This window comes from Uranotaenia lowii, chromosome 1, assembly GCF_029784155.1.
Source record: "Uranotaenia lowii strain MFRU-FL chromosome 1, ASM2978415v1, whole genome shotgun sequence".
In the NCBI taxonomy this organism is placed as follows: domain Eukaryota; kingdom Metazoa; phylum Arthropoda; class Insecta; order Diptera; family Culicidae; genus Uranotaenia; species Uranotaenia lowii.
Genome location: NC_073691.1, coordinates 19,187,886 through 19,208,562, shown reverse-complemented (window position 1 = coordinate 19,208,562; position 20,677 = coordinate 19,187,886). Strand labels below are relative to the sequence as shown.

General features: G+C 38.9%; 1 protein-coding gene across 8 annotated transcripts in view; it reads right to left on the bottom strand.

Annotated features, from left to right (window-relative positions):
* LOC129738565 (nascent polypeptide-associated complex subunit alpha, muscle-specific form) overlaps positions 1-20,677 on the bottom strand; it is a 368,810-nt gene that overhangs the window by 270,618 nt on the left and 77,515 nt on the right. For all 8 annotated transcript variants that reach the window (XM_055729789.1, XM_055729794.1, XM_055729792.1 and 5 more), the window contains one exon: positions 13,535-14,206. In XM_055729789.1, coding sequence (XP_055585764.1) covers positions 13,535-14,206 — 672 coding nt within the window. The remainder of the gene's footprint in view (positions 1-13,534; positions 14,207-20,677) is intronic.

Sequence of the window (20,677 nt, the reverse complement as noted above, 5' to 3'; positions counted from 1 at the left end):
CTTTAAGTTGAGTGGGGCTCCATCTTATGCACCCAATAAGACTTTCGCTTCAAGTTGGCAACGATTCCATCCTATAGAAAGACTTTATTCAGACTACCGCTTTCGGAAAATTTTACCAACATCAAGAATACTGCGGTTGTGAAAAAAATGTCAAGAAGATCAAGTCTTCCATTTGAAGATATTTGATTTGAGATTGAGAAGGCTGTCAGAAAAAAAAACAACTTATAGAAGGCTGAGACACCAGATTGAGACTTCTGCTCCCCGAATATTTCTCTGACATCAACGCTTCATAAACTAAAATCCGACAACAAGATTGACACTACCAATAACGGTAAATAGCATTTTGTTGACAAGGTTGCTGATAAAAAATATAAACTTTAAGAAGGCTGATGTACCAGATTGAGACTTCCACTTTCACTAAATTCCTCAAGCAATAATACAATATGGCTTCCTCATGCAAGTTTCCACTGTCCACTGTCAACTCACAGAAGCCCGAAGCACCAAATTGAGACTTCCGCTTCTAGAAAATTCTATGGAATAAAAAGACTGACAACAAACAATCCAAACTGATAGGAGGCTGAACCACAGGATTACCGCTTTCGTAAATTTTTTCGGTAATGAAAAAATGTCAAAAAGAATTAATTTTCCATTTAAATATATTCAACTAAACATTAAAAAGAGATCAACTTGTAGAAGGCTGAGACACCAGATTGAAACTACTGCTCCAATAATACGTTTCTGCCATCAACGCCTCATAAAATAAAATCAGACAACAAGACTGACACTACCATTAACAAATAACAGCATTTGGTTGACAAAATTTCTGATAAAAAAGTATCAACTTTAGAAGGCTGATGTACCAGATTGAGACTTCCGCTTCCACTATATTTCACAAGCAAAATAAAATATGGCTTCCACTTGAAAGTTTCTACTTACATTTTGATGGAGACAGCTGCTTGAAAAAAACCACCAATTCACAGAAGCCCATCGGATCGCACCAGATTGAGACTTCCGCTTCTCGAAAATTCTCTTCTGAACCACCGAACTACCACTTCCAGAAAATTTTACCAACACCAGAGACACCAGAGACACCAGATTGAGACCTCCGCTCCCCGAGTATTTCTCTGACACCAACGCTCCATAAAATAAAATCAGACAATAAGATTGACACTACCACTAACGGATGATAGTATTTTGTTGACAAGGTTGTTGATAAAAAAAAGTATCAACTTTTAGAAGGCTGATGTACATTATTGAGACTTCCGCTTCCATTAAATTTCTCAAGGAAAATACAATATGGCTTCCTTTTGCCAATTCATACTTACATTCGGATGGAGACAGCTGCTTAAAAAAAAGCTGTCAACTAACAGAAACCCATCGGGCATCGCACCAGATTGAGACTTCCGCTTCTTGAAAACTCTCTGGTATCAAAATTTCTGTTCGTAAAAAACTGACAAATGGATTAAGACTTCCATTTGCAGGTAATTGCATCTGGACTTAGAAGGTCGCCAACAAAAAAAAGCTTCAACCTTTAAAAAGCTAATATATTAAACTGAGGCATCCACTTTTAAAAAAGTTCACCAACATCAACACTTCTATCGATAGAAAACTGAAACGGTATTCAACCTTGTGCAGATTGAATTAAAAAGACTGGCAACAAACAATCCAAACTATTAGGAGGCTAAATCACCGGATTGAGACTTCCGCTCCCAGAAAATTGCCCCGATAGAAAAAAAACTCAACTTTTAGTAATCTGATCCTCAAAACTGAACATTCCACTTTACAAAATATGTCATAGGCAGACAGATCTCGATTCATAAAAAACTGATGACAAGATTGAGACTACCGATATTTTCGGTGGTGCTCCTATTTTTAAGAGAAAAATGATTTGATTTGGACTTCTGTTTTTTTTTTTTTTGGAAAATTTAAGAAAATTGATACTTTTGTCTGCAATAAACTGTAAGGAACATAATTTTTAAAAAATCAGTTAGAATACTAGGAAATACGACAGGAGTTTTGATTTTGCCAACCGATTCAAGATTTGTACAGTAAATTGAGACTTCTGATTATGGAAAATTGTATCTAATGTTAACTCCTATCTGTGGAAATTTTTAAAGTAAATTGACATAAGCGATTAAAAAAGGAAAGCAAATCTAAGGTTCTTAACACTTTTATTCCATGAAAATTCCAAGATGATTGAGACTTCTGTTTGTAAAAAAAAAGTGAACAGATTCCATATGATTTTGGCAATACTCCAAAACATTTTGAGTTGCCAAATTTGAACGTTTTTCTTTTTTTTTTTTTGTTAAACAGTTTGAAATTATAAAACAGGTTAAGGCGATCGGGAAACGTGAAAAAGAGCCTCAAACGAACTTAAACTGAGAGAAATTTTGAGGCTTACACGGCTTAAATACTTTAATCAGAATCACAAAATTTAGATTCTACACGAGAAAAATGATGAAGGAAACTTCAAAATTTCAAATGTCAATAAACTGAAATGAACATAATTAAAGGAATCGGTTGGAATACTGAGAAATACGGAAAGAATTTTGATTTTGCACATCGATTGAAGACTTATGCAGTAGATTGAAATTTCTGATTATGGAAAATTGTGTCAAATGTAAACTCCCATACATGGTTTTTTTGTAGAAAATTGAGATAACCGATTAAAAAAAGAAACAAAATCTGAGGTACTTTTGTTTCTTGAATATTCCAAGATGATTGAGACTTCTGTTTGTAAAAAAAAGATTCCCATTTGATTTTGGCAACACTCCCCAACATTTTGGGTTGCCAAGTTTGAACGTTTTTAAACTAGTTTTTAATCGTTACCGGAAAAAAACATATTTTGTTATTTTTTTAACAATTCGAAAATACATTTTTGTTTCGTTTATTATCATTGTGATTTCTGTCAAATTTAAAGTTCATCGAAACCTTTTAAAAGAACCTTTTTGAACAAAATAGCCTTAATGCGTAAGAAAATTGTAAAACGGATTTAGGAGCTCGAGAAACATGAAAAACAACTTCGAAAGACCTTAAACTGAGAAAAATTGAGACTTAAATACATTGATTAGAACCTCTAAAATTAAGATTCTACACATGGAAAATGATAAAGAAAAAAATATATTTAAAACATGTTGAATAAATTGTTTCTTATCACAGAGAAAATATTTCGAGAGCAAAAAAAATTCAAAATTCAAATGTTGGAACAATAACACATGAAGTCTTGTACAAAAGTTCCTCGCCACGAGCCTGACTCGTGGTGTCTGTTGATGACAGAAAGTCAGATTCGTTGATTTTTTTGGAGCACAATTTCCTCATCAAGATTACAAATTAAAGAGCAACGGATCAGACTCGTGGTTATGGTTTTTTTGGCGCAAAAATTCTTTACCACGAGTCAGACTCGTTGTTTTCTTTTAAGGCACAACTTCGTTGTTGACAAATTAGGATTCACAATAAATTTATTTGTTGAAATTTCAGTACAAAAATCTGAATTCAGAAATGGAATTTTAAATTTAAAATTTCAAAAAGGCAGCCGTTTTACAAATTTCTCAGCTGCCCGAATCTCTTCCCGACAAACTAGTTAGGAGGGCCAAACCGGGGAAACGCGATATATGTAAATTTGAATCAAATCAATTAGAGCTGATTGTATCGACGGTTTTGACTGGTTCGTGTGTGCCAGCCACCAACCAATCAATGGATGGACCGAACTTCGATCCAATTTTTTTTATTCCGATTTCGACCGGATTCGATTCGGTTGAACGATATGAATAATAATCGTAACAATAGCGAGACGGCCCCCGGGAGAATTTTTTTCCACTTTGTTTTTAGCGCCCGAATAGAGGTAGAGCTATATTCCACCAGATGCTTTTTTTAGTTGGACACTATGCGTCACGGACATGAAAAAAATATTAGAAGATGAAAATGGGTAGCGCCTATTCGAGATCCGATTGAATTAACATCAAAGTCTAATATTATGATTGTTTTAACACCCTTTGGCCCACGCCGTAAAAAAACGGATGAATCCGTCGTTCAATGGACAGTTTAAATTGATTATAACGAGGGGTAGAGGCAAAAGTTTTGAAGTTTTATCTTAATCGACCTTCCGAGAGTGGGATCACTGAAATGGAAATCTCCTCGATTTGGGTGTAGTTTTGTTTTTGAAATTACGTCAATTTGGTTGTTGTCTTTGGAAGATATGTTTGTAAATATATCTCGTTCCACCTTTATTAAACCGAGTGACGGATGATGAGATTTGGTTGGGTCGGTTTTTTATCGGAAAAGTTTGATGGAAGCATGTTTAGTTGATGATATTTCTCTGGAGTTTTTGGTGGTGCCTCAAGAAGCACTCAGTACAAGTTTGTCTAATTTTGGCCAACAGACAAATTGAGGGTCCGCCGATAATGTGGAACATGTGTTGACACAGGTCGTAAACAGAACTTAAGTTTTGTCTTCTTTTGATTGAAGAGGTGGAAAAGTTAGTCCTGTCGTGTGATACATTAAAGTGAAAGGAAAAAAATGGAATATGGAACAAGTTCAATGAAGTTAACAATTTACCACGAGCCTGACTCGTAATGATGTTTGTTCTCAACTATTAGTGGTATTTGTTGTTTCGCGCAAAATTATCATTCCGAGCCAGACTTCTAATTTTTAATGATACTCAATGTAAATCTCGAGTCTGACTCGTGGTTTTGACTTTTTAAGCCATTTTCCTACAACGAGTCATACTCGTAGTTTTAATTCTTTTGATTTATCATTAAGAATCAGACTCGTTTACTTTCATAAATCTACTTCTTCAATACGAGTCTAGCTCGTGCTGTTTGATTCTTGTGCAAACTTTTCACCACGAGTCATGTCGATGACATAGTGAGCGCGAAGCTTCCGAGTTCAAATCTTTGATCACGAGTCTGACTCGTGGTCTTTGCTATCTGGATAATTTTTCACCACGAGTTAGACTCGTGTTTTCTTACGGCACAAATGCTTTCATGCTTGGCCTAATCGCGTTTTTTGCTTTAGGCGCAAACTCTTCACCATGAGTCAGACTAGTGGTTGTTTACTCTAACGGGTATATTTAGCCAGCGTTGAGTTATCATCTCGGATTCAGGCTAGCTTTAATTCATTACACAGATAATTTGCCATGAGTCAGATTCGAGATGAAATATGCACCACGAGTCAAACTCGTGAGTGTTCTTGCTTCATTTTCCCCCCACGAGAACGAAAACCACGAAAACGGGATGCTTAGTTCAACACTGAAAGTCTTATCTGAAAATTTTGGCAGTTCAACGTTTCGATACTTACTGGCGTCATCTTCAAGGTTTAAGATTTTATTTGTTTTCAATATTTAAAAAAAAACAAAAAAAAATCAATTTCGCAAACTGAGAGTTTTTCCCAATGAACTGACAGCCCCCATTTTTTCCACCTTTCAACACACTCCGACGACGAGCACCTCCGCACCCAAATTGGAAAACAGCGTGTGAAATGTGCAGTGCATTGCATCATGTAAAATTAAATGCCAATTGCATCAATCAGTGTAATTCGAGCAAGCAGCAACGATTCCACGAAACCGCCACGCCACGCCACGCCGGGCCAGGCGATGATTGATGGGTTCGATTGAATCGGTTTTGCACCAACAAACCCAGCATGAGTCCAGACGAGCGGCGACCGCGGCCGGTCTCGAACGAAACGAACAGACGAACGCGTATATATAATTGAGCAAATTATTAATTATCGTTTTACCGGAACAAAACACTGCTGGTGGCGATGAGGAGGTAAAGCAGATGAATGAAACAGAATAAAAAAAATTCCAACGTACAAATATGACTGGCCCTATCAGTCGCATTCGCGTTAAATGTCGATTCCCCGTACATTCATTATATTATTGATGGCGTTGGTTTTTGTTGTGACTGTTGAAAGTCAAATCGTTCGCTGATAAGAGAGCGGGATATTATTTCGATGGAACAGTAGCAGCGCGATTGGTTTGGATCGACGCCATAAAAAGGGAACGAAAAACGAATGGAATAAAACATTCAAGGCGGCGGAATTCAGCGCCTTTCAGGCGTATAATTGAGCGTTTCCGTCGTTTTCCTTTTTCTACTATTTATCGGCCCGGCCCTTAGGGGGTCTTTTTGATTATACATTCCTATTGGGCGCCTTTCTGAAACGCTAAAAGACCACCCCAAATTAACGACAGCCGGTGGCTGATATCTTTGTTTACATATTTTTTAATAAATGATTCTCCAAGTCAAAATAAAGCTGTTGTTAAATTCCTTGAAAATGGTACAGTCAAAAGTCGAAACGTCAGCTGTTTGAAAAACTATCGTAATTTCATTTTTAAAGATTTCACCGCTTGAGAGCTTTCCATCATCGCTGTAACAAATCTTTAGAAGTTTTTTCTCCCAATTTTGATATTCAAATTTCCTTTGTCAGATAGTGAACGGAACTAAATGGCTTTCGCGCGCACATAAAAGAGAAAAAAAATCTACCAACGAGGACGAAATTCTTGAACACTTGAAAGAAGTTCGACTTCCCCGTCTTTTTTCACGCTCAAAGAAAGAAGAAAGCGGCTATCGATACTAGTGAACAGTGACAGTTTCGTACTTGAAAGGTTTGATCGGAAAGAAAGTTCAACATAGAAAGAGAAGAAAAAAAAACAAACAACTTTGACAACTCTTAAACCCACCCAACTGAAATATGGTGACGGTCGCCATCTCGACTCAATGAAGCAAATCAGTCTGACCGAGGGCATCTTCTCAATTTCTTTTACGGGAACTATCTGAAGAAAAGGAGAAAAAACAAGCGACCGTTCCGAATCGACTAAGACTGAAACTATTGAAAGTTTTATTTGAATTTCAGTTTCCATCAATGACGGAGTTTTTCCCTTCACAGATCGGGTGAACTTGGCTTTGTTCTTCGCGCAAAAGCAGAAGCAGAAGCAAGCAAGTGCCACGCGGAAGGACATCCGTAGGGGGAAAGTCCTCTTTTTCGAACGGTTGAGTTTTCTATAGTTTGTATTTATCTACTATTTTCTTTTCTCTTTTTCGGTCGATTTTTGTCCGGGCTTCGCTTCACCCAAGAGTTTGTACTGCTAGCGAGTTGTTGTAACCGCGCCAAGCAGTCGAAAGTAATCAATTTTCATGGGGGTGCAGTTTCTTCCTTCTTCGGAGTTTCTGTTCCAGAATACTGAAGTTTTTCCGAGGCGAAAGAAACGATTTCTTAGTGCAGCGGATGCGAATGGATGGTGTTCTGCTTTATTTTGGAGAATTTTCTTCTTACAATGGTTGCATTCGGAAACAACGATAGAGAAAAAGCTGATAGGAATATCTTTTGATGGAATTTTTTTCTGGAAGGAATAGTCGATATACTGAATAAAAAAAAGTGAACTTTCGAAACTTGGGTTCCTGTCGAAGTGAAGGATCTTTAATATTGCGATCGATCCAGTCTTGTTTTTATATGGCGACCGTCAAAAACTATGTAACGCTTAGCCATAAAACTGTGTGCCTGTCATGCCGCTTACAAAATTTAAACTAATCATAAAGATGCCGCCGACCGTTACGTAGAGGTTAGAGTTTTAGTCTTCTAAGCCAGAGGTCATGAGATCGATTCTCGGTCACGGAGTATAGAGTAGTCTTTCTGTAGGCTGGTAGTACGCCTAAGTATTTAGTTTGAATTTGATCTCTTCAAAGAAACATGAAGTTTTACTGAGATCCTTGTGTTGAGATGAGGCGTTGTTTTCATCTTAATTTAACACGTAAAAACACTATTTGAGTTTACTAATTTATCATTTATAAAAAACTTCTCTCCTTTCAATGCTTTCATTGAATTTTCGAATGTTTATTTTGTTATTTTTTCGATTCTTTTTATATATTGTACCTTAAAAAATTGGGTAATTTACTATTTCATTATTTTTTACGTTTTGTTTACTTATTCATACTTATTTCTGTTATTTATGTCCATTTTATTGCTTTTTTACTTTCTCCACATTTTTTTGACGTTTTTATTAATTTTTTATATTTTTTCCTTTTGATTTTTTTTATAGTACTTTTCCTTTTTTTACTTTCATTTTTTATTATCCTCTGTTTGATGAATTTTGGTTAATCTACGCGATTATTGTTGCTGAATTTTTTCGACATTTTTCGGCCGAAATAAATCGATAAAATTCAATAACATTTCCTCTGTTTGTTAATACTTTTTTTTTCTCATTATTTGCTATCCGCTTTTTATTGTTTTTGTTTATTTTCATCTGTTTGTAATTTTTCTTCGTATGTTATATTTTTCTCTTGTTTCCTCGATTTTTTGTTTTTTCAAGTTTTTTTTTAGGTTTTTGCTCCATTTTTGATTATCTTCCTACCATTTTTTCGTCTTATTCAATTGTTTTTTAACCATATCCCTCCATTTTTTTGTCTATTTTGGATTGTGTTTGGTAATATTTCATCGTTTTATATTTTCTTCCTCCATTTTATATTTTCTTTCTTCTTTTTTCACTCCTTTTTTATTCATGGTATTCCGTTTTAATTTTTTTTTGTTGCTTGTCTATTTTTCCTTCATTTTGTTATAGTTTTTATTTATTTTCATCGGTCTGTTTTTGCGCAGTTTGTTTTTCGTTTTCAATTATCTTTCTTCGATTTTTAATTTTTGTTTCCAGCTTTTTTAATTGTTGTGTATTGTCATAAATAATTTTTGATCCATTTTTAAATTTTCCTTTATTTTATATTCTCATCTATTTTACTCCTTTCTATTTGGCCTCCTTTTTTAACTTATTTTTATTCTATTTCTTTTATTTTTTTATTGCCTTCTTTTCATTTTATACTTCTTTCCTTATTTTTCAAATTTTTTTCCCTTTTTTATATTTTTTTTCAATTTTGATTTTTTCCATAGTTTTTCCTCTATTCCATATTTTCTCCGTGTTCATTCTCTATTTTTTTTAATTTTGTATGCAAAAAGAAATACATTTTTGTCTATATTATTGATTTTTTTTCACTTTCTTCACATTCATTTTTTTTTGTTTTTATTCATTGTTTGTATTTTTTTCTGTTTGATTTTCTATTTGTTTATTCTCCTTTTTCTGTTATTTTTTTTTTAATTCTTATGTATATTTTCTATTATTTGAATAATTTTGATGATTCCACGCGATGTGTTGGTTTTGAATTTTATCGACGTATTCCGGTCGAAAAAATCGATGAAGTTCAACAACATTTCCTCTGTTTTTTTTTTTTTATTTATTATTGCTGTCCGTTTTTTTTTGTTTATTTTCATGTGTTTATAATTTTTCTCCGAATCTTATATTTTTCCTTTGAAAACAGCTTCTTTGGGGTTTCCCCAGTTTTTGTTTTTCACGAGTTTTTTTTTCGTGTTTTGCTCCCCTATCTTCCTTCCATTTATTTTTTATTTTTTATTTTTTTTCACCATTGTCCTCTATTTTTTTCATATTTTTTGTTGTGTTTGGTCATATTTATTTCACCCATTTTTATTCGTTTATATATTTCTCTCCGTTTTATATTTTCTTTCTCCATTTTAAATGTTTTTCTACATTTTACATGTTTTTATCCATTGTATTCCGATTTAATTTTTCTTGTTTATTTTTTCTTCAATTTTTCTGCTGTTTTTATTTAATTTCACTGATCCTTTTTTTGCGCTTTTAGTTCTTCTTTTTCAATTATCTTTCTTCGATTTTTAATTTTTGTAATCCGTTTACCCGCTTTTTTTTATTTTTGTTTGGTGTTATTAACATATATTCAATCTTTTTGATCCATTTTTTTATTTTTCCTTGACTTTATATATGTTATCCATTTTTCCATGCTTTTTCAATTTTTGCTTGTATTCTATTAATTTTTTTTTCTCTTTTATGTTTTGCCTCCTTTTATTAATTTTGTTCTGTCCATTTTCAATCGTTTTTGATTGTATTTCTTTTTTACTTTTTTCCATTTTTTAACTTTTTCCTGTATTTAAATAACATTTTAATCTCATTCATGATTTTTTTCAATTTGATCTTTTACTCTATTTCATTTCTTGATCATATTGATTTTTTACCTATTTTTATTCATTTTTACATATCTACCCGTATAAATTTTCATCCTCTATTTTATATTTTTTGCTCCATTATTCCTCATTTTTTTAATAATTGTATTCCGTTTAAATGTATTTTTATTTTTTTTCCTTATTGTCTTTCTTCCATTTCCTACTTTTTACCTCCATTTTTCACTTTTTTTATCTTTTAGTAATATTTTTTAAATTTTTTTTTTTTAATTTGATTTTTTCTGCTTTTTCTTCATCTTTTGCATGTTTTTTCCTCTATTTTTGTAAATTTTAAATCTTTCCCATAATTTTTTCTCTAATTTTGCATTTTGTAAATTGTTTCTCATTTTTATTCAGGATATTGAATTTTTCAAACAGTATTCCTGGTTTTTAGTTTTATTTCTTCTCTCAGTTTTTATTTTTTTGTGTTTTAGATTTTTCCCTCGTTTTTTTAATTTTTTTTCTTTTTTCATAATGTTTTCATTTTTTTTTATTTTTCTCCGTTTGTTCTTCAGTTGTTTTACTCGATTTTTCATTTCAATTATTCTTTTATTGTATATTTTTGTCCTCCATTTCATTTTTTTTTATAATCCATTTGGATTTTTTTCTTTTCTATTTGCCTTCCCCTTCAAATTATTTTTTATTTTTTTTGTTCATTTTTTTCGCTTTTGATTGTGTTTCATCCATTTTATACTATGTACCTCCAGTTTTCAACTTTTTTCTCCTTTTTTATTTTTTTTTTTCGAATTCACATTTTTTTTCTATTTGATTTTTTCCTTTACTTCGTATCTTCTCCATGTTTTTTCTCTATTTTTGTATTTTGTATATTTTTCCTCATTTTTACACCGAATATTGTTTTTCTCTGCTTTCTTTTTTTTTAATAGTATAACTGTTATTTAGTTTAATTTTATCTCTCCGTTTTTTTTTATTTTCTACTGGTTTTTTTCACTTTCTTTTTAGTTTTTTTTTTTTTGTTTTAACCTTGTCTTTTATTTGTCTCCATCGGTTTTTCAGTTTTTTCCTCGATTTTTCATTTGTGAGTTTTCGTATTTTCGTATTGTTTTGATGTTAGTCTTTTGCCATCTTTTAGGCCTTTGCGATTTAATATCAACGTTGCAGTTGGGGACATTTATTGAAAAACTTACCCGGTACAACTGTGTTCGATGTTTACTCTCGGGCTCGAACTCGCAAACTTCGCGGCTCAGGAGACAACTGATTTTCCAACTGAGCTATAATTGTCTTAGATTTCCTCGATAGTATAGTGGTCATTACCCCCACTGCTTTTAGACATTAGTAAAAATTTTAAATAGAACAGTTGAAAACTAATCGCTTAAAAAAACTATAAAATTATTAGGGAGAAAAATATCTTCGGTAATGCAAACGGATCATCTCGCCCGTCGTAGCAGAACTCAATCATCTCCAATCACTTCAAGGGGGGTATTAATTACCACAGTCATCGGTCGAGTCCCATCTAAAAGATGTCACCCGACTGTCTCTTCAAATGCGCCAAAAGCCAAAGAGGTGAGCCGGGGGTGTGACATCAGCTATAGCAATCGCCTGGCGGCCAAAGGTCAAACTATATAACTCGAGCTTCACCCCCGGTCCTTCCTCCCGAAAAGCAATCCATAAAGCGAAGCAAAGTGAAACCCAGTAGTGGTAGAACGACGAACGAAACGTGTGCTAGCTCGAGAGTCAGCTTCAATCGGGCGATATTTAACATTTTAATCCATCACCTGTTTGACACCGACCGACCAGAAAGCGGCAGGGCAGGAGCAACACCACCAATGAGCTCTTTATATGAATGATGACGGACGCTCGACGCTTGGCTTGGGGAGGCCAGCAGCACACATATGTGTAGTGCCGACCGAGAGTTTCAGGTTACCTTTTGCTGCTGCTAACCTAACCTCACAACACCTATGTAGCAGCTAGTGAGCAAGTAAGCCGAGCAAAGAAAAAAGCGAAACGTATTAATGGCTTTTGGCACTCGGGCTCGGTTCGAGTCTCTTTTCATTTACAAGTTTCCAACAACGACAGAATTGTTGGTGGGTTGTCGGTTGCTTGGTTGAGGTGAAGACATGAAGGTAGAGCTAATTCCCAAGACTTCTATGTACATCACCATGGATGGAGAGGTCGATGGAAGTTGGCTAAAGTATTAAATCATTGGCTGATGAAGATCGCGGTACAGGAGCAGCTCGGATTTACTACAACCCAATGTGGATTGAGTCGTCTAAGCATAACCAGAAAAGTCTAGCTTAATGAATTTTAGCTGAGAATAATTCATTCGAACAGACAGTTGTCAAATTCAAGTGACTCCTGTACCGGGACCATAGGGCAAAGGGTAACATGGCATCGAAGCGCTGCTGTTCGTTCTAATCCTGTACTATATCATAGACGTCGTTCAGCCTTAGTCAAACGACGATGGCCATCGATGAGCTGCAGTCGAGTAGCCGAGTAATAGGTACGCGGTTAATTAACGTTCTCATCATACGGCGGTTGCCTTTACGTTGGGATAGTCCCAGAGTTAGTTGGCAAAGGCTTAGGCTCGAAGCGACCACCTTTCATCGTTGACGTTGTCGTTGTTGTTGTATATGAAGCGGTCAATTTTTGCCATCCCTAAAAACAACGGTACATTTACCCCGACGTAAAATATGGAAACATCAGTACCATCATGAGGCATCTGATACCGGGTTAAAACGGCAGTACTTTTGACGAGATTGCTCTAAGTGTCACAAAACAGAACAGCGTATCAGTTCCTCCAAACACTAACAAGCAAGTTTACAAACGTTTCTCAGAACTCGCCAAACCGTGCACGATGGATTACGCCATCGTAGTAGCGCCTGTCATTATGAAACATCCAGCCGAGCGACAGTTCTGTCTTCATCGGTCCAGGCCGGGCTCAACGCTGTCCCCCCGAAAAGGAACAACTTTCAAAATTGAATTAATGTTGAAATATAAATTTCATTTTCATTTCGTTTCGTTTCGCTTCCAGCAGCCGCCCTGCGGTAAACGAGAATTCGTTGTTGAGGCTACCAGAAAGGTCACGCCGAAAGGTGCTGCCTCCCTAACGGAATTACTTGCGGCCATCTGAGCAATCAGCTCCCCTTCCTTGGAGCTGGGCCCGCGAAAAGCAGATGATAATCATTATCGTAATGATGATGGTTATTATTATTTTCGATGCTGCTGCTGCTGCTAGCTCTATACCCTGTCTGAATCCTCCTGGGTAAGCAATAATTGAATCTTGCCTGCGTCAACTGGCCATGACTGCCATTAAGCGTCAATTTTCTGAAAACCATCTACCTCCTGCTGTTCGGAAGGGACTTTCCGATAATGCTGGAACGTCCTTGCCAGCCAAATTGATCCAGGTGAAGGATTACAACAGGTTACACAACCCGACAAGTGAAGGTTTTCAACTTTTAATCGATTAAAACTTTTTTCTTAATTTTTTCCAACCACCGACGTTTCGGTTCCAAATCCATCTTCTTCCAGGTAAAAAATCCAAGAATACAACAAAAAAAATTCTACTCACGTGGTTGCCGCCATGATTGGCACCAGTCACACTGGCGCTGCCATTGCTGCTACTAATACTGCTTCCGATGCCGCTGCTACTACTGCTGCTACTGCTGGAGCTGCTCGAGCTGCTCGAACTACTCGAACAGCTACTGCTGCTTCCGCCAACAACGCCGCTCGCCGCCGTCGTTGCACTCAGCGCGCTGAGGCTACTGCTGGTGCTGCCATTGCTATTGCTACCGCTTGCCGTCACGGCTATTGCGCTAGCAGTGCTGTTGCTTATTATGCTACTGCTGCCACTATTGCTACTACTATTACTGCTACCATTACTACTACTATTAATACAGCTGCCTGCGCCGTTTGTCGTCACGCCGTTATCGCCATTGTTTTGGCCAGCCGCCGCCGCTATTGGTACAGCGCCATTGCTGCCGTTGTTGCTGGTCGGCGAATTACTGCAAGGGTTGTTGTTTGGGTTGCCATTGCCATTGTTGGCACCATTGTTGTTATTGTTATTATTAGACCAAGCCTCGGCAGCTGCCGCGGCCGCCGCTGCCGCTGCCTTCTGTTGGTCCAGTTTCTGGGCCGTTGTGTCGATGATTTTCGGCGGTTTGTCGTCCACCAGCATCGTCGTTAGCTCAACGATCGTGGACATGCGCTTCTCATTGCGCTTGTTGGCAAATTTGATGGCGAACTGGAATGGGAGAAAGAAATAAGGTTGATTAGTGATGATGAATTTAGTAACGTGTTTTGTGAACTATTTTTTATTGACCCTTTTGCTGTCTCGAGTTTATTTAAAAGAAGTTTTAGTAATCATTATCTCCATGATACAGTAAAAGATTAACAAAGAGATAATCTGTAGACACTCTTCATAGTTCATGAGAGTATTCTGTAGAATACCAGAAAAGAAGTTCCTAATGGGTCGTTAACCCTTCATTTCATGTTTTTTTTCCATAAAAAAACATTTTATACAGTTGGAAATGATAAGTACATCAAGAAAATAAATTAAAATAAAATAAGATTTTTCACTTTTTCCCTACATTAATTGTTGCAAATTTGTTACTTTATGAAACGAAGGGTTAAGAGGTTTCATGAGGGGACTCTCAGAGAATTTCTTAGGGAACTCTTGGGGAGTTCCTGAGAAGATTCTTAGGGAGTTCCTGAGAAGATTCTTAGGGAGTTCCTGAGGAGATTCTTAGGGAGTTCCTGAGGAGATTCTTAGGGAGTTCCTGAGGAGATTCTTAGGGAGTTCCTGAGGAGATTCTTAGGGAGTTCCTGAGGAGATTCTTAGGGAGTTCCTGAGGAGATGCTTAGGGAGTCTCTGAGGGAACTCTGTAGAGTTCCAAAGGGGACTCTGTAGAGTTCCTGAGGGGACTCTGTAGAGTTCCTGAGGGGACTCTGTAGAGTTCCTGAGGGGACTCTGTAGAGTTCCTGAGGGGACTCTGTAGAGTTCCTGAGGGGACTCTGTAGAGTTCCTGAGGGGACTCTGTAGAGTTCCTGAGGGGACTCTGTAGAGTTCCTGAGGGGACTCTGTAGAGTTCCTGAGGGGACTCTGTAGAGTTCCTGAGGGGACTCTGTAGAGTTCCTGAGGGGACTCTGTAGAGTTCCTGAGGGGACTCTGTAGAGTTCCTGAGGGGACTCTGTAGAGTTCCTGAGGGGACTCTGTAGAGTTCCTGAGGGGACTCTGTAGAGTTCCTGAGGGGACTCTGTAGAGTTCCTGAGGGGACTCTGTAGAGTTCCTGAGGGGACTCTGTAGAGTTCCTGAGGGGACTCTGTAGAGTTCCTGAGGGGACTCTGTAGAGTTCCTGAGGGGATTCTGTAGAGTTCCTGAGGGGACTCTGTAGAGTTCCTGAGGGGACTCTGTAGAGTTCCTGAGGGGACTCTGTAGAGTTCCTGAGGGGACTCTGTAGAGTTCCTGAGGGGACTCTGTAGAGTTCCTGAGGGGACTCTGTAGAGTTCCTGAGGGGACTCTGTAGAGTTCCTGAGGGGACTCTGTAGAGTTCCTGAGAGGACTCTGTAGAGTTCCTGAGGGGACTCTGTAGAGTTCCTGAGGGGACTCTGTAGAGTTCCTGAGGGGACTCTGTAGAGTTCCTGAGGGGACTCTGTAGAGTTCCTGAGGGTACTCTGTAGAGTTCCTGAGGGGACTCTGTAGAGTTCCTGAGGGGACTCTGTAGAGTTCCTGAGGGGACTCTGTAGAGTTCCTGAGGGGACTCTGTAGAGTCCCTGAGGGGACTCTGTAGAGTTCCTGAGGGGACTCTGTAGAGTTCCTGAGGGGACTCTGTAGAGTTCCTGAGGGGACTCTGTAGAGTTCCTGAGGGGACTCTGTAGAGTTCCTGAGGGGACTCTGTAGAGTTCCTGAGGGGACTCTGTAGAGTTTCTGAGGGGACTCTGTAGAGTTTCTGAGGGGACTCTGTAGAGTTCCTGAGGGGACTCTGTAGAGTTCCTGAGGGGACTCTGTAGAGTTCCTGAGGGGACTCTGTAGAGTTCCTGAGGGGACTCTGTAGAGTTCCTGAGGGGACTCTGTAGAGTTCCTGAGGGGACTCTGTAGAGTTCCTGAGGGGACTCTGTAGAGTTCCTGAGGGGACTCTGTAGAGTTCCTGAGGGGACTCTGTAAAGATCCTCTAGAGATCATTTCTGAAGGTTCTGAAGAGAACCCTTAATAGTTCCTGAGAAGGTTCATTAGAGCTCTTAAGTGAACTTTTCAAAGTTCTTGAGTGTAATCCCTTCAGTTTTTACAAGGACACTCCTAATTTCCTGAGAGGACTATCTAGAGTTCATGAGGGGAATCTTTGGAATTTCCGTAATTTTCAAGTTGAATGTTGATAAAATTCAATTTTTTTCATAAGTCTTATAGCTTTATCTTGATTTCGTTTTAGAACTTAAATCATATGGCAAGCTTTAAAAAAAACTCATCACATGATCTTCACATCATCATTGCCATTTCCAGGACTTTTTTTCTTTGTCTAAGAGAACCACTCCAGAAGATTTATTAACATACTTAAGAAGCCAAAAAAAGGAAAAAAAAAGAAGCAAAAACACGAGTGTCACATAAAACAGTGATTTAAATCCAATCAGAAAGCAAATATGTTTGACATGTTTATCAGATTGTACACAACAACAGCACTCTCACACATCACTTGACAGCGAGCTAGCTAGCTGCCGTTTGGGATTCTGACAGCAAAGTGCTTTCCAACAACACCCATCACCCCGTCCGTCTGCATCTATCGCTTGTTCCGCCTTTGATGTTTGTATAGATATATTTTTTTTATTCCCGAACGCCTTAATATCAATAATAACAACATAACCTCTCTCTTCCTTCGAAGACGGTGAAAAGCGAGACACAAAATGCCAGAAAAAATGGTTCTTTTTCGCATATAAAAGGAATCGAACGGCGTCGGGAGAACCAAATCGATTATTTTCCCCTTGGTTTCGATTATTGAATTTACGGCTGCTTCGAAAGGGTGCCACCCCTCACGCCTTTTACAACTTTTGAAAACGAAAGAAGAAGGAAAATATCATCGAAAAGTTCCCCCAAAAAGGTTCTGTTGCGTTATTGTTGTTGTTACGTTAAACGGTAGAATGACAACGACACTCTTTCGCCGTTTCGAAGATTCGGTTCTCACCATCATCGCCGTCTGAAGTCGAACAAGAACAAATCGTGGACATGTTAGATGTTCGATTTGGAACCAGCCTAAAATTCGAAGGAAAAAATACCCGAGTCCCGGTTGTGTGGTGGAATTCCAAAGAGGGGAAGTAAAAAAGAGGACAACCGAGTCGATTGGCAGATAAGGATACCATGTTGTCATTTTTCCCGTCATTTGTTTGGTTCTTTTTTTAGCAGCATTTTTTATGGTGTCAGGTTCGTTGTTTTTGATAGTCTCATGCTGAATTTGCGATATCATCTACACGCCGAGGGGACTTTCAATGTTGAACTCGTGGAAATTTAAGACAGTTTCTTGTGAAACTCCGGAGAGTCTCATCAGAAGCTTTTCATATATGATTAGCATACTCTAACGAGTTCAATCGTTTTGTTTTTTGAAAATCTGTCGCGGAAAGTGAGCTCTAAGGGTTTAGATGAATTCCTCAGACTTTTGTAAGTTATTTAGATTCTGACTCTGATCCTCATGAACTTTATGATCATTTGAGTGTATTTTGATGAAATCTTTAAATTCTCATTGGAGTCCAGAAAAATCATTGAAGCTTGAAGAACTCGTAAGCTGATCGTGAATCTAAGAGAATAAAAAAAAAGCGTTTATGATAAAATTGGTGTTTGTGAAATTTCACCGATGAAACCGAAGACGTAAACGCTCAACAATGTTGAACCCATAATTCATCAAACAATTGATACCGCCAAGGCTAATATTTGAATTGCATCCAAGCCCCTTCAGAAACAGCAAATTTGTCCATACTTTGACACCCCGCGACATTCCACCGTCATCGTCGGATTGCAGGAAGCGGGCAACAACAAATTACGGGGGCGACACGAAACTGCACGCTAGCCACTGATCCGCAAATTGCTGCGGTAGAATTTCTTGAGACAAAGCCGCCAAGCCACAGGACAGGAAGTCACATATTGTTCACTTCAAAGTGGTTGTCACGCGACCACCCTCAAGAACTGAGGTACCATAATACGGGCAATCGTCGCGACGCCCGCTTTTAGTTAGATTAAAGGAAGAAGGGAGAGAGGGTCCTCTTGATCAGACTAGGCCACGTCAAATGAGCCGGCTATGTCGACGGACGGCCGGAGTGTGCAATATAGCAAATTGACAATGGCGACAAGTCGTTCACCACATACAGAACACAACACCGTGGTCATTCTACCCCGAGGCTTCCCCTTTTCTACAACGAGTTACTAAAACCGACCGGTGCTCGACCCAAGACCACATGGGGCGATGCAAGATAGAGAGCTTGGTCGGCCGTTTGAATTATTAATTGAGCAATTTCCCTGCGCCTGTGGCCACCGGCCTCCGGGGACACAGTCTTGACCGGCCTTCCATTCCTACCTTATCGAATGGATTGTGTGTCACCATCAGCATGCCTAATAGATAAAACAGAAGCCGACACACGAAGGAGCACGGGGCCGTTTACATGGACACCAATATGTCTTGGGCGCTTGCTGCTGAAATATGCATGTAAACACTCAATTAAATCAGAATCGATAAAGAAAATGTTGGGACTAGCCGGCCGCCCTCTTTGGTCGGAATTTCAAACGTCCCGGCACACGAGAGGCTTTATGCGGGTAAAAGTTTGAATAGTTCCTCGAAATAATGGTGGATCCTTCTCACGTCACAATCACTTACTTAGGCTTTCGTTTGGAGACCTAGTCATAACTTTGAACGGTTATTGCTTACCGACATTCGAGCTGGGGCAGGATTTTTATCGGTTTCTGTTTTTTCCCTAAACTTTCCGACTTCAAAAACTACCGCAGTGACATTCGAGTGTCACTTGTTGTTTTTGCCCCGGGTCATATCCATTCAGAAGCGCCACATTTGCTTCCATTGTAGTTATAAATAAAAGCAAACTATCTGCCCACTAGCCTATTTTTTGCCTCCGAACTACAACAGAAACCGTTGTTAAAACACTGGAAATTTGCATAACAACACCATTGGAAACCAAAACAGCACTAACAATAGCTGAAAAACCCACGCCCTGCCAGACAGACAAACAGACTATTTACAAGCTCACATGAGCTTATGGCCATAGCCAAGAAATGCTGCTAACTCGCTAAGTAGATGCTATAATTGTTGTAAAGCGAACGCCAACAACATCAACAAAAACAGCTTGTTGGCGCTCGCCGCTGCTTGGCCAAGCGAATTCGCTTCACACTTTTGTCCAACAAAACGGAGAATTTGTGGGCATGGAGACACACAAAAAAAACGAGCAATCTAAACCAACCGAACAAAAGTGGTTGGCTGAAGCGGGCCGCGGAGAAGGATGTTCGTTGTAGTAATCATGACTGCAAAATCACAAACGATTGGGGCCGGACCCGGTACGCTAATTAGACAACCCATTAGAAAGTTAGCCGGAGTAGCACAGATATGTGGGATAATCTTTCGAAAAAGAAAGGGAGTTGGACAATCGTTTCCTTAGACACTAGTATGGTAGTTCAGTTAACAATAGTTAAAAATTTTCTTTTGATTAGAGATTCGCAACTGACCATAATTCATTTTTTATTTTTTAACTTACGTCCTTTGAAAAATGTACAGGATGATGGTGAAACCAAATGAAATCTTTTGAAATTCGATGGGTCTTCCTAAGAACTCATTAGAGTCCTCTCAGAAACTCTAACAAGTCTCCAACTTCAAAAACTTAAAAGAGAATCTCGAACAACTCTAAAGTTTTCCTCAGGAACTCCGATGAGTCCCCTCAGGAACTCCACAGAGTCCCCTCAGGAACTCTACAGAGTCCCCTCAGGAACTCCACAGAGTCCCCTCAGGAACTCCACAGAGTCCCCTCAGGAATTCCACAGAGTCCCCTCAGGAACTCCACAGAGTCCCCTCAGGAACTCCACAGAGTCCCCTCAGGAACTCCACAGAGTCCCCTCAGGAACTCCACAGAGTCCCCTCAGGAACTCCACAGAGTCCCCTCAGGAACTCCACAGAGTCCCCTCAGGAACTCCACAGAGTCCCCTCAGGAACTCCACAGAGTCCCCTCAGGAACTCCGATGAGTCCCCTCAGGAACTCCGATGAGTCCCCTCAGGAACTCCGATGAGTCCCCTCAGGAACTCCGATGAGTCCCCTCAGGAACTCCGATGAGTCCCCTCAGGAACTCCGATGAGTCCCCTCAGGAACTCCGATGAGTCCCCTCAGGAACTCCGATGAGTCCCCTCAGGAACTCCGATGAGTCCCCTCAGGAACTCCGATGAGTCCCCTCAGGAACTCCGATGAGTCCCCTCAGGAACTCCGATGAGTCCCCTCAGGAACTCCGATGAGTCCCCTCAGGAACTCCGATGAGTCCCCTCAGGAACTCCACAGAGTCCCCTCAGGAACTCCGATGAGTCCCCTCAGGAACTCCGATGAGTCCCCTCAGGAACTCCGATGAGTCCCCTCAGGAACTCCGATGAGTCCCCTCAGGAACTCCGATGAGTCCCCTCAGGAACTCCGATGAGTCCCCTCAGGAACTCCGATGAGTCCCCTCAGGAACTCCGATGAGTCCCCTCAGGAA